General features: G+C 40.0%; 1 protein-coding gene across 2 annotated transcripts; it reads left to right on the top strand.

Moving 5' to 3' along the window:
* The first annotated feature begins 593 nt into the window (after window positions 1-593).
* On the top strand, window positions 594-12210 carry LOC144628095 (MFS-type transporter SLC18B1-like). 2 transcript variants are annotated; one of them, XM_078486157.1, is made up of 17 exons: window positions 594-927; window positions 2817-2912; window positions 3729-3802; window positions 4372-4519; window positions 6386-6454; window positions 6533-6626; window positions 6875-6937; window positions 7366-7436; window positions 7528-7635; window positions 7932-8032; window positions 8146-8241; window positions 9016-9090; window positions 9700-9766; window positions 10222-10248; window positions 10742-10788; window positions 11524-11608; window positions 11857-12210. In XM_078486157.1, exons 1-17 carry the CDS (start codon window positions 700-702, stop codon window positions 11860-11862), a joined length of 1455 nt encoding a protein of 484 aa, XP_078342283.1. In that variant the 5' UTR covers window positions 594-699; the 3' UTR covers window positions 11863-12210. The 2 variants fall into 2 exon arrangements, with proteins under 2 accessions (XP_078342283.1, XP_078342289.1); XM_078486163.1 differs by lacking the exon at window positions 6386-6454.

Genomic DNA, 12210 nt, shown 5'->3' with positions numbered 1-12210 from the left:
GACGCTATTTCAAACCGACGTTTCAGCTCATCGGAAATTCTTGAACGAAACGAACTGTAATGGCGGACTAAAAAACGTCATGTATGCTGTCACCGAAGTGTAACGTTTCAACGAATTCAAAACAAAAACGTAAACAAACCCCGAGTCTGCGCAGTACGGACTGGAAATCAGCTTTAAGTAAAGAAATGATCCTCGCAGAAAAATTGCAAAGAAAGAACCCTTAACGGACTTCAACGGGATTTAAACCCGTTACCTCCACGATACCCGTGCGTTGATCTACCAACTGGGCAAGATGTGGCTTCATAGCTCCTCATAGCTAAGTTAATAGAGCATCACACCGGTATCGCGGAGGTCACGGGTTTAAATTTTACTGTGAGAATCATTCTTTACTTTACATCTAGCCGCAGTCCAGATATGAATTCTTTCATATGAATCAATTTCTTTTACTAAATAATCGTTTTATATTTATGCAGATTTATTTTGCGTGCAGCTGGGGAATGGATCAATATTGCGTGATGTTCCAGGAGACCTGTCACGCGATCCGATATCCATGTGTGCATGTTCAGTCACGCGATATGCTACATGCTTCCTGTCACGACAACTTCTTGCACCATTGCAGTGTAATTTTAATCGCCTCTCCTCTATTTGGTAAATAGTCGCTTTCTTCTCTGACGAAACAGAGAGAACAGTTGTTCTAACATGGAAAACGATGAAGGTATAAAGCGAAATAACGAAAGCAAACAATCTGGGGAAGGAGACACGGAATGCCGCGACACGGACGACACGTGTGCTACGAAAGAATCAGAGAAAGAACAACAAGCTGCAGGATGGACAACAAGAAAGAAGCTTGTCGGAGCCTCTCTTTGCTTCGTGCTATTTACAGCCTTTGCTAGCATGTCAATTATCTCGCCTTTCTTTCCAAATGAAGTAAGTTCAATGGAACGCAGACTTTGTTTTGTTCGGCCTGTCAGGTCAATGCGACGCCATCTTTTGTTTAAGCCGGCACATACCGTAAGCTTTTGATATAGATAATTTCCTGTAGATCACTTGATGGTAAACTTGGCGTAGACTTACACTCCCTAAACTTAATCTCCCGGCTAAATCTACAGTGAAATACTCCTAAAACATCAACATCTACAAAATTTAATTCACAAACAAAACAACATAGTAGTCAGTCATAGAAGTATGAGTTCAAAAAAAGTCACTTATTCCGGTAAAGTCTATGTCCAAGCCAAATGGCCCATACAGCCAGAGCTTATCCCGGTTTCTGTAGCAAAGCGACTAGGAGTATTGCTACCCCCCCCCCCCTGGATGGGATGCTAGTCCATTGCAGGGTTACCCCCAGCAGTTAATTCACCGGTACCCATTTATACACCTGGGTGGAGAGAGGCACTTTGAGAGTAAAGTGTCTTGCCCTGAAGAACACAACGCAGTGCCCCAGCCAGGGCTCGAACCTAGGCCTTTGACTCAGAGTCAAGCACGCTAACCATTAGGCCACTGTACCTCCCGCACCTCATTCCGGGAGAGTTGTAATTTGTCGGGCTTTTATAAATCATTAACCTGGAGAACTTTTTTTTTTTTTTGGGGGGGGGGGGTGCTTTCTGTACTCATATGTAGCTGACGGTACATATAAAAGAATTAAGGTGGATTTTTTTAATGTTTAAGTTGTTGTCTGGTAACACAATTTTGATGGGGTGCTTACAAAGAAAGGGTCAGGTATTTTATGGTATAGTTTTTATGATAACCATGGTGTTGAGCATGAGAAGCCTGAGTATAAAAAACCTATATATATACTGCTGTACCTTAGGGAAGGTATGTTTTTTATTAGGGGGGGGGGGTGGGCCGGGGTATTTTAGAATTTTTTTGCGAAAAAATTAGTGGCCCTCCCACTTCCTAGAATGTTTTGTTGCATGACCCTCCACAATTACAAACACGCTCACAAAAACATGTGACCCTCCCCCCACCTACTCATGATCAGTGGTTCCTTGGGAACAAAAATAAATGGAAGTATTGCTGACCTTAACACTTTCTGGTTGCTCCATCTGCACACAAAGCAACTATTACAGGGTTTTTAATAAGAGTCAGAGTAGGCAGCAATTGTTTTGGAGCTCCGAAGACTCGACCTTCTAGGGGGGTTCGGGGGCACGCTCCCCCGAGAAAATTTTAAAATTTGGGCCTCTAAGAGTGCATTTCCTGCATTCTGGAGGAAGAATTAGGTTATTTCAACAGAACTGTACGTTGTAATTTACCTATACAGCTAGAATACGTAAGTACACTTGAACGTTTTTCATATATTTGATGCTAGCCGATAGTGGTAAATCACGAATAACCCTTCTACCAGCGATGGCCAGTTTTCTGGCCAAGCAGAAAATATCCCATTCCATCACCAATGGCCGGAAAACCGGCCAAACAAAACAAACTATTTTTCTTTTGGAAAAACTGGGCGCTACTTGGAAAAGCACATGCTTTGAAAACGAAATGGCGGTCTGTTTCACGAACTGAAGGGCAATGAAAGCATTGTGAAACAAAGAAGATATTTTAGGGTCTTTTTTCAAACCATGCGTTGTCCATGTCATGTTTGTTGCCACTATTTATGTTTTTTTCTTGTTAAATTTTTTTCCATGCTGAAACAAAGTGTAACCCTCCCCCTCCTGTAAAAAAAAAAAAACAGGTTTGGCCCTCTCCAATTTGTAAAAAATTTACTGATGACCCTCCCCTCTGACACCCCGGCCCACCCCCCCCCTCCCCCAATAAAAAACGTACCTTCCCTTACAAATATACAATGCTAATGAATTCTTTTACAATGTTGCTGTAAGGCTTTGGAAAAGGGAGCAAGCCACACAGTGATTGGTTTGATATTTTCTGTCTACCCCCTGGTGGGTATAGTAATGTCACCAATTTATGGAAAACTGGTAAGAAGCATGATAATAAAATTATAATAATTACTTTTAAATGGATTTGGTTTTTCAACACATAAAAATAAGGAGAAATGCAGGTGATAGAAAGAGTATTTTGAAAACTATATATCCAGTCCTCCAGCCAGCCTGCAGTTCAACAGCTTACCCAGGGTTCCCTAAGATTGTTAAGCTATCGCCTGGGCTATCTGCCCCAGTGGTAATTGATATCCCCCCTCAAATTCCACAATGGCTTGAAGGCTGTCACAGTCAGCCTTCAAGCATCAGGTTCTGAAGTCCACATTTTGTCAAATCACGACTGCAGATAAATTATACTGAAGGCTGATTTTTAAAACTCTGCTCCAGGTGAAATTAAATCAACCATATGCATGTATTTGAAGAGGCGTGCAGGGTTCACATTCCTAGGGAATAAGTCATGATGCATGCTCCCAATTAGGACCAGACCTTCAGGACACACCTGGCAGGCTGTTGACTGACATTTGGTTGTAATATGTCACCACTTTGTTTGTTTGTTTGTTTGATCGTAAAGGTTGTTTCATTACCCTCCCTCCCGCCCTGACTGGACTCTCCTCGAGCCCTCAGAGACTTCTGGCTTGTTTTTGTTCAAGAGAATTGTGGCAGGGGCATAATTAACCTCAGCTTTATAAATGTATCCATGCATAATATATTATAATTTCATCAGAAATTTGTGAATTGTATCAAATTTTATATCTTCAGTTAATAGATAGGATCTTGCTTAAGTGCAGATCTCCCTTTTCCTTCTTTAATAGTCCTTATTACATTAAGCTGGTTTTTAATATTCCTTTCATCCAGATGCCAACATATGGAGCAAAGTTTATTCTGTTAACAGGACTGATTGTTGAAGGAGGAACTCAAATTCTTTTTGGGTGTGTTTTTATTTATTTATTTATTTATTTATTTTAATTTTACTGCAACTGCATACTGTAAAAGTAAGCTCCAAGATTGAGATTGAGCTATACATGGCCATGTCACATCTCCCCCCTTCACCTCACTCCATCTTCCCTCAGGGCGGAGTGATAGCTGTCAGGGGTCATGAATGGTTCTTCAAAATGTTGCAGTGTTCGCAAAATTAGGCTTCTGCTTGGAATGCTCGCAAAATTGTAGTGAGTGCTCGTTTACTTGTGCTTGTCGTATTTTTATAAGTGCTCGCAAGCTCGGTTTTTAGTGCAGGTACCTTTTTGATAAGTGCTTGTTGCTCCCTTGAAAGGCTTACTTTTGTCATAGGTCATGTTTGAAAAGAAAAATACTGTCCTCGCATGCTCATAAAGACTATTCTATTCCCCCCCCCCCTGTTGGATAGGGTGTGGCCACTTTGGCCTCCTGGTAAATAGAATATTAAATTTTGAATTTTTCAAGCTCATTTTTTTCAGATTTGCATCTGCTGGTGCTGATAGGTATTTTATTTTTAATAATTTATTTCATAATTCCTGCACAGGTTTGTTGCAATGATGCCTGATGGAACAGTGTTTATAACTTTCTGTTTTTTGTTACGGATTATCGATGCCCTTGGAAGCTCCGGATGTGAAACAGCTGTATTTGTTATATTAGCTCAAGAGTTTCCTGACAACATGGCTTCTTTCACGGTAATTCAAAGTTAACAGTAGACTAGAGAGCGCAAAAATGATCGCCTTTAAATTCTCCGCACACGTGGGGACAAGACGCAGAGACATATCGCAGCAACATGTAGCTTGCGTGTGTACACAATGTGATTTTGTTCCTGCTACATGTCCCCGCTCCATGTCCCCTCAGTGTGAACAATACATGATTTTGTCGCTGCTACATGTCGCTGCGCCCTGTCCCTGCGACATGTCCCCACGTGTGCGGAGACCTTAACTTATTTGCGTGTGTCGAGCATACCGTATTTACTCGAATAAGCGCCGCGGCGCTTATTAAATTTTTCGCGCCTCAAGTGCGCGGCTTATTCGAGGGCGGCGCTTATTTAAAAATTGGACGCCACAAACAATCGAATATAGACAAAACTTCTACAGTAACAAAAAGAAGGGACTTTTGTTTGTCAGTATTTGTCTCTTACGGAAGAGAGTTTTTGCGCTTGCTGTCCCGACAAAGTTCACGGCCTTTACAACGTTAACAGAACTGTATTGTAAGAATTTTGGATAGAAAAACTAATGGGCGCGCGGTAAAATATAATAACTTTGCACTGTGAAACATCGCTTTTGACGAAAAGGAATTTCCAAGGCTGTTTTAGAGTTGCTTTGTAGTGCCATTTTTAATTACACGGAATTCCTCGAATACGTGCCTCATCGTTACTGCGGCGCTTATTCGGGGGAGGCGCTTATTAACTTCTTGGTCCCGAATGCGGCGCCTATTCGAGGGCGGCGCTTATTCGAGTAAATATGGTAAATGCAGGTCATTTTTGTGCTTTCTGCTGATTAGACTTTGATTCAGTTTGAGAAAATCTAAAGCTGACCACCCAACTTATATCAGTGCCAGAAATGCCATAATATGCTAGGTACAAGTTGAAACTTACTTTTCAACGTATGTTAAAGTGCGTTGACACTATAATCAGCTATAATATTCAGTGGAAAGTCAGTCTCTTAGAATTGAGTGAACCCGTGTTTTCCGTCAAGAAGGAATGCCGTGGCATGCGCATCGCTTATAACGACTGCTTGTTCTGTGTTCTAGTGGCATCGGACATTTAATTATCTTTTTTTTTTGGAAAGTAAGAATCACCAGTTCTCTTGCTTTTTTCTGATTGAACAATAAGACATTCTTCCCGCACGTTCTCACTCTTTGAGAAACCAATCAGTTAACGGGTCTGCTGTAGCTCAGCGGTAGAGCGTCCGAGCGGTTTGTGGAAAATTACAGGTTCGACTTCTCTTCGGAATTTTTTTCCGGATAGCTTATGTCACTGAATGATTACCGTATTTATTCGAATAAACGCCGTGGCGTTTATTAAATTTTTCGTGTTTCGAGTGCGGCGTTTATTTAAAATTCGATTTATATCTTGCTAATAATAGTACGGTAACTGAACATTTGAATTAAAAAAAAAAAAAAACAGAAAAATGTTTTAGTTCTTGTCTGAAAAGTTATTTTCAATATCTTAAAACATTGTTACATTTAAGGAAAATATTTTTTAGGCTTGCTCAAACTTGATTTTTACTAGATTTGCTTTTTGACTCTATTATTAGAATAAATGTCACATTATGATGCGGCGTTTATTAATATTTCTGCCCTTATGTGCGGCGTTTATTCGAGGGAGGCGTTTAATCGAATAAATACGGTAACATATTGCTAAAGACATTACGTGACTTGTTTTAAGGACAGCACGGTGCTCCTTTGATATTTTTCGACCGTTGCCCTTCGCGGGAAAAGAAATGTCTCTATCAAAAGGTGAATAAAAGGACTAACTGGATTGTCCCAAAAACAAATCAGATAATGAGGTGTGAGTTGCTCTATGCTTGATACTTACTTTTTCGTTTCTTACCCAGGGAGTACTGAACACATTTGGCGGAGTAGGACTTGTAGTTGGCCCACCCCTTGGGGGATTACTATACACAGTAAGTCAGTGTCTTAACCATAATTCCTCCTTAATTTTCAAAAACAGTGTTAAAATAATTACCTCTTCTGTTTTTCAGGCTGGTGGATTTAAGCTTCCTTTTATAGTGATGGGTGTCCTTTTGATGGCAACTGTGTTGGTATTGGTTTTCACTCTTCCGTCCGTTGATGAAGGTAAATTTACGCTCCAGCAGATAAGATACTTTTAAAAATGCCGTTTCCCTGTTGCAGCTAGTGTGGTTGGCTAAAGAGATGTTTTTCGGAAACATTGACGTCTCGGTGATCACTATATCGTTGCGCTGGCTCAAGTACTCTACGCATGTTGTATGGACAGCTAAAATAATGCGTACAAACGATAACTTGTGGACGAAAACCTTTTGATGCGGGGTAATATTGTTAAGTAGTTCTGTTTTTACTTTCAGACGAAGTTCACGAAGAACAGTCATTTCTTCAAACACTGAAAATTCCTGCTGTCATATTAATGGGTCAGTGGTTTATTTATTCGATACTCAGTTTTAATCTTTAATATTCAATCCTACAAAAAGAATACTCGAACCTGAATTTGAATGTGCGTCAAGTACAGTCTTGTATTGTTAGTAAGCATACTGAGGCATTGTTTCTTTTGAAGGCTATCCATCGTTTTTATCGATTGTTCGGCAGCATGATGTGAAAATTATATGCTTGTCTCTCTAAGTATAGCCAGGAGGAAGTGGTGGACGAATGCTAGAGTTTATAGCCTCTCTTTTGATCTTGAACCATTCTTGAGAGTTGAGACCAATACACTAGTACTCGAACGGAACAAGTGCCTATTCCTGTCGGATTAGGTAGACCGTAGTATATATGCTATCTTCTGTTTTCTGTTTAAAATTCAGTCTTTCCAAAGTATAATATATCTTTGCCTTTTCGCTTGCAGGTATAAGCTCCATCATTGGTGGAATAAATCTTACTTTCTTGGACCCCATCCTGTCCCCGTACTTATCACACGTGAGTTTTCAACCTTTCGGACCAAACTGCATAGAATACAAATTGTTGACACAAGCGCTATGTTATATCTAGTTTTTTTTTTCTCTTTTAGTTTGGTTCTCATGGATTAAGCGTCGCTCAAATTGGCTTTATTTTCCTTATTCCTTCTGGTCTGTATGCAGTTATATCTCCAGGAATAGGATGGATTGGAGATAAGACGGTGAGTGGAAATTAGACTATGATACCATGTAACAGTAACCGGTTATCTTTGTGCCCTGGACCAGTTCGTTAGAGGCTGAAAAAGCCCCGTTGTTACCGGGAATTTACTCGAACTAGCGAATGACACGTCTTTTTGATGCGCCCTCCAAGTTGTTAAGGTCGTCTGACGTTTTAGTTGGTTGTACATTTAACTCGGCTTACAGAACGTCTGAGGCCTATTGTACGTCTTGCTAGATTTTTCTGGTTTCGTTTTTCTCTAAACGCTTTTTTGTTCTTGCTCTTGATTTTTTTTTATAGAAAAAGTACAATCTGATGATGTTGCTGGGTTTTTTCCTCGCTTGCATTAGCTTTATGCTGATTGGTCCGATCCCTATTCTCGACTTTGTTCTTCCAGAAAGGTGTGTCCAAACCGAACGTATTCAGTTGTTCTTTTTTATAGGCATGCAACACGTACAGACTGTAACATGGATCTTTTCTTAGCTGCATTGTACCTTTTTACGCCTTGTTTTAGGGCAGTGTGGCTTGCATGTGTATCCATGGTGATCTTGGGGATTTCAGATTCTTTGCTTTTGGTGCCACTTATGCCAGAGATGCTTCAGATTGCAAAGTGAGTCACACGAATTAACTAGTTTCCGTTTATCAAGAGAAGGGCGAAATTGTTTCTTAGGCCGTTTTTGCATTAAGATTTTAAAAGGTTCCGAGGGGCAAGTTCATCTCAGTATTCACAGAGATTAATCAATTTCTCTCGTAACATAATATACCACTACAAATTCATGCAGGCAGACCATTAAAATGCCGTAAGATTGGATCGTCCTAGTAAAGGTATATTTAATGATTTATTAAGACCGGATTTCTTCTGAAGAACGTTGTGCCTAATTAATAAACTGTTAAAGAACGACAAAGGAAATCAAGAAAGAGCGAGAAGTTGTATACAAAAAAGTGTTTTATACAAAGGATAAATAGGAGTCTAAGTACTCCTGTCTGTCTTTTAAGCACCGTGTGGATGGCCATATGTGGCCAGACAAGCATCATGCCTTTTTCATTGCACATACGATCCCAAAGTGTTGTTATGCCCGAGTTTAATTGTTAACGAGGATGGGTTTATTTGAAAATTGCGACAAATCAAAGAATCAGTTTTGTTCTAGGGTAGGTATCAATCTTACCGTCTTACCACACGTTCCCTTTAATTTTACTTGGGTGAATGTGGTTTCAAGTCAAGCTGTCAATTCTCATGATAAGTTAAGCTATTCTCATTACTGCACGTCAAGGTAAAGGGAAGTGAGAATTTGATCACTGTCAAAGTCCGACTTTTTGAGATAGTAGTCAAAAATACAAAACAAACAAACCAAAACCAGCTCATAGAGTGCTATTTTTTTCACAGACGCAATGGCATGCCTGAGGATGTCTCCACAACTGGTATTATGTCTGGGATTTATACATCGACTATGAACATAGGGTGGGTATTAAAAACATTTTAGATATATTTTGCCCCTTGTAATGCTACCAATCATTCGAGTGAAATGTCCAAAAGCAGTTACATCGCTGATCGCTGGCTCACTTACACACAGTTGAATGCTGAGCACATCAAATGGCAGTATTATGACGACGACTCTTGCACTAACATGCTTGGCGCAAACTTTTTTCGCAAGACTTTTTTCCCGACGGAAACATAATTTTGTTTTTCGAGAATCTCAATGTTTCCCGAGGCGTCGATTCTCGGGAAACAAAATTGAAAGTTTCCTGAGGGATCAGTCCGAGTGTTTTGTTATATAGCACGACGAAGACTTAGAAAATGGCGGTCGTCGGTCAACATTCGCGGGCAATATTGTAATGTTACCCTCTGACGTCATAGATTTTGCAATGTTGCCCGTTCAGAGACTCTTGGCGGGAAACAGTTTTCATTGTTAGTTGTCATGTGACCTCGAATTAGCCAATGAGAACATGCGCTGTTGAGGAAAATTTACAAAAGGCATTTACAATAATTTAAAACAACTAATTTCTTTACATTAGCAATTTTAATGCAAGTAAGGAACATGTCTTATGGCTTCGCTTTCATTACTCACAGTGCGTTTGTTGGCCCAATGATGGCAGGAGCCATGACTGAACATCTGGGGTTTAGCTGGGCCACCGGGGTAAGCAAACATTTGAAATTCTAGGCGGTAGACATACTCCTTTAAACGTTGCCAAATGCTTAATGGCGACAAGAAATGTTACGCTTGGTTCAGTGTAGTAGTCAATGATACAAAAAGAGATAGTGGTGGAGAAAGTAGTTTGTACTGTCGTTATTGAAGTATATATTTTGGACACGCAATTTTGGCAGTTTCATGTCGAGTACTGTTTTTCCTCAAGCCAATATTTCGACAATTTTGTAAGTGGTTTGAATCAAAGTAGAACCAGTGGTATGTCGATTTTGATTGTCTTGACTGTGATTTGAAGATCATGTTTAGACGTGCTACGTACAAAGCAATGTTTCCCATGTTTCCTGGAGGGGTGGTATGTTTTGAGCCTTTTAACATCATAATAATAAAAGTGGATCTATTTCATTGTTGAATTTCATAAACTTGAAGTACTCTTTATTTTCTTGCAGATTCTGGCCTTTATATTGCTTTTCCAGGTAGATGAATTTTAAGGCCATTGGCTGATTATTATTCCCTTCATAATTTAACGGCTGATACATTTTGTGATAATACGTACGTTCTGTTGGATGGATGTGCAACAGCTAGTATTCTTTACAAAACTTAATGTATACTTGCATAGTATTCGATAAACGGTGCTCGAAAAGGGGGGTGGGGTGGGAGAGAGGATGCGGCCTTTTTTGGTTTACTGATCCCCTGGGTTTAATCCTCAAAATACGCCAGTATTTCTGTTTCGTTGCACAGTTTGATACAGGGCGTGAAAATGTATAGTGGGCAATGCTAACAACGGTAAAAAAGAAACATTCACTGATTTGCCTTACGAGTTCTTGTGTATTTCTAATTGAAATTCTAATTAATGACAGGCGTTGATGCACTGCTGACGAGTAGTTAACAAATTGTCTGCGAAGCACGTAGAACAAAGATTGACAAATATATGCTTATTTTTTTCTCTGGCAATATTTCTCTCGGCAGGGTATGGTTATGGTTATCTTTAACATCTACAACAAAGCTAAAAAAAGGTAATGGTTTTGTTGTTCTGTTTTCGTTTCAGTCCATATTGTAGATAAATTGCTCGCTAGAGGCACCTTTTGTGACACATTGTTCAGTCACTCGGGTGAGCAAGAACTAGTTTGGTCGGAATCCCAATTTGCTAATCTGCAGAGTTTGCGTACGATTTTCGCAATAGTTTACTTAGCAGCATGGCGTAAACTTGTCACAAGAAGATAATTCAAGACTTTCGGCGTGCTCGTGAGTGTTCGTGAAATGTTCTGATTGGTTAGTAACAATCGGAAACATTTCGTTACTTTTCACCAGTTCGAAGGTTTACGGCATTTTATAGGATGGACCCGTTCCCCCAAACTATCGTACATTTCAACCTAAAAACAAACTGCACAGCATGAAAATGGAAATTTACGAAAAATTAAAGGTGGCTTAAATCTCCTTAAGTTGGTCATCCAACTTTAAGCTATCAATTAAATGTTCTTAAAGGCCCTTAAACCGGCCAGTTGACATTTAAGAACCTTTAAGAACAGTTTTAGTCCCTTCTAAACAATCTTTAAACATGAGTGTAAAGCTGGCTTAAAGGTCAATAATGAATGTTAAGGTAGCGTAAAGCTAGTCAAAGCTGTTATTTCCAAATTTACGCCAGCTTTACTTAAGCTTTACATCAGAGTAAAGCTATGTTTTCATGCTGTGCTACTAATCAGGACGACAACTTTAATCAAGAGGCTTCTTAATATTCATCATTTCTGCAGACCAGCTCTGGAGTTGCCATTAGATGCAACCAGCAGTGACGAGCGAGAACCACTGCTTCCACAGTCGAGGGAACACACAATACAGGTAATAACTGACTCATGTAGGAATTATCCAAAGAAAACATCCCCTCGGTTTAAGGGCAGAACCCCTATTCGCCGAGTTTATTCTCAGCGTAATGCGAAGGCAAAATCAGCAAAAAAGGAAACTTAAAGTTAACCAATTTACTAGTATTTGTTTGTTTGCTGCTATTTGACATCTCAATCTTGAGCAAAAATGGAGATATCTCAGTCTGTGCAGGGGTAATTTATAGACATTTTCTTTGAACTTATTAGGTTTGACAAATGGAGAGGGCGAAGAGAGCTGCCATGACATCGATACCCCGGCTACAGTGCTGTCTGAGTACAATCTCACGTTGGATTTGGACAATGCATCAAGATTGGACATCGCCTTTCTTTGGTGTTATTTTTTACAACAGATTTTTAAATCGTAATCAACGACTGCCTAATTCCCCCCCCCCGCCCCCCTCCCCTCCCATTTTCCCCACGGACGCGGACCGTAGAACGAGAAGCCAATTTTCGGCGTCACGCAATGCTTCTCTGTACAAACTCCGGAATAGTTGGGTTACCTGTGCGTCAAAATCTCTCGTAAATTTATGTTAACAGATATTGTACAAAAGCAAAACAGAG

This window comes from Oculina patagonica, chromosome 1, assembly GCF_052425735.1.
Source record: "Oculina patagonica isolate OP01 chromosome 1, crgOcupat, whole genome shotgun sequence".
Taxonomy (NCBI): Eukaryota; Metazoa; Cnidaria; class Anthozoa; order Scleractinia; family Oculinidae; genus Oculina; species Oculina patagonica.
This window is presented reverse-complemented; position numbering and strand designations above follow the sequence as displayed.

Bases quoted from the DNA above. Each gene is read 5' to 3' on its own strand.
- LOC144628095 (XM_078486157.1), top strand. From the start codon at position 700: ATGGAAAACGATGAAGGTATAAAGCGAAATAACGAAAGCAAACAATCT. The intron at 3,803-4,371 runs GTGTGTTTTTAT...ATTCCTGCACAG, and splicing joins GGAACTCAAATTCTTTTTGG to GTTTGTTGCAATGATGCCTG. The intron at 7,636-7,931 runs GTGAGTGGAAAT...TTTTTTTTATAG, and splicing joins GATGGATTGGAGATAAGACG to AAAAAGTACAATCTGATGAT.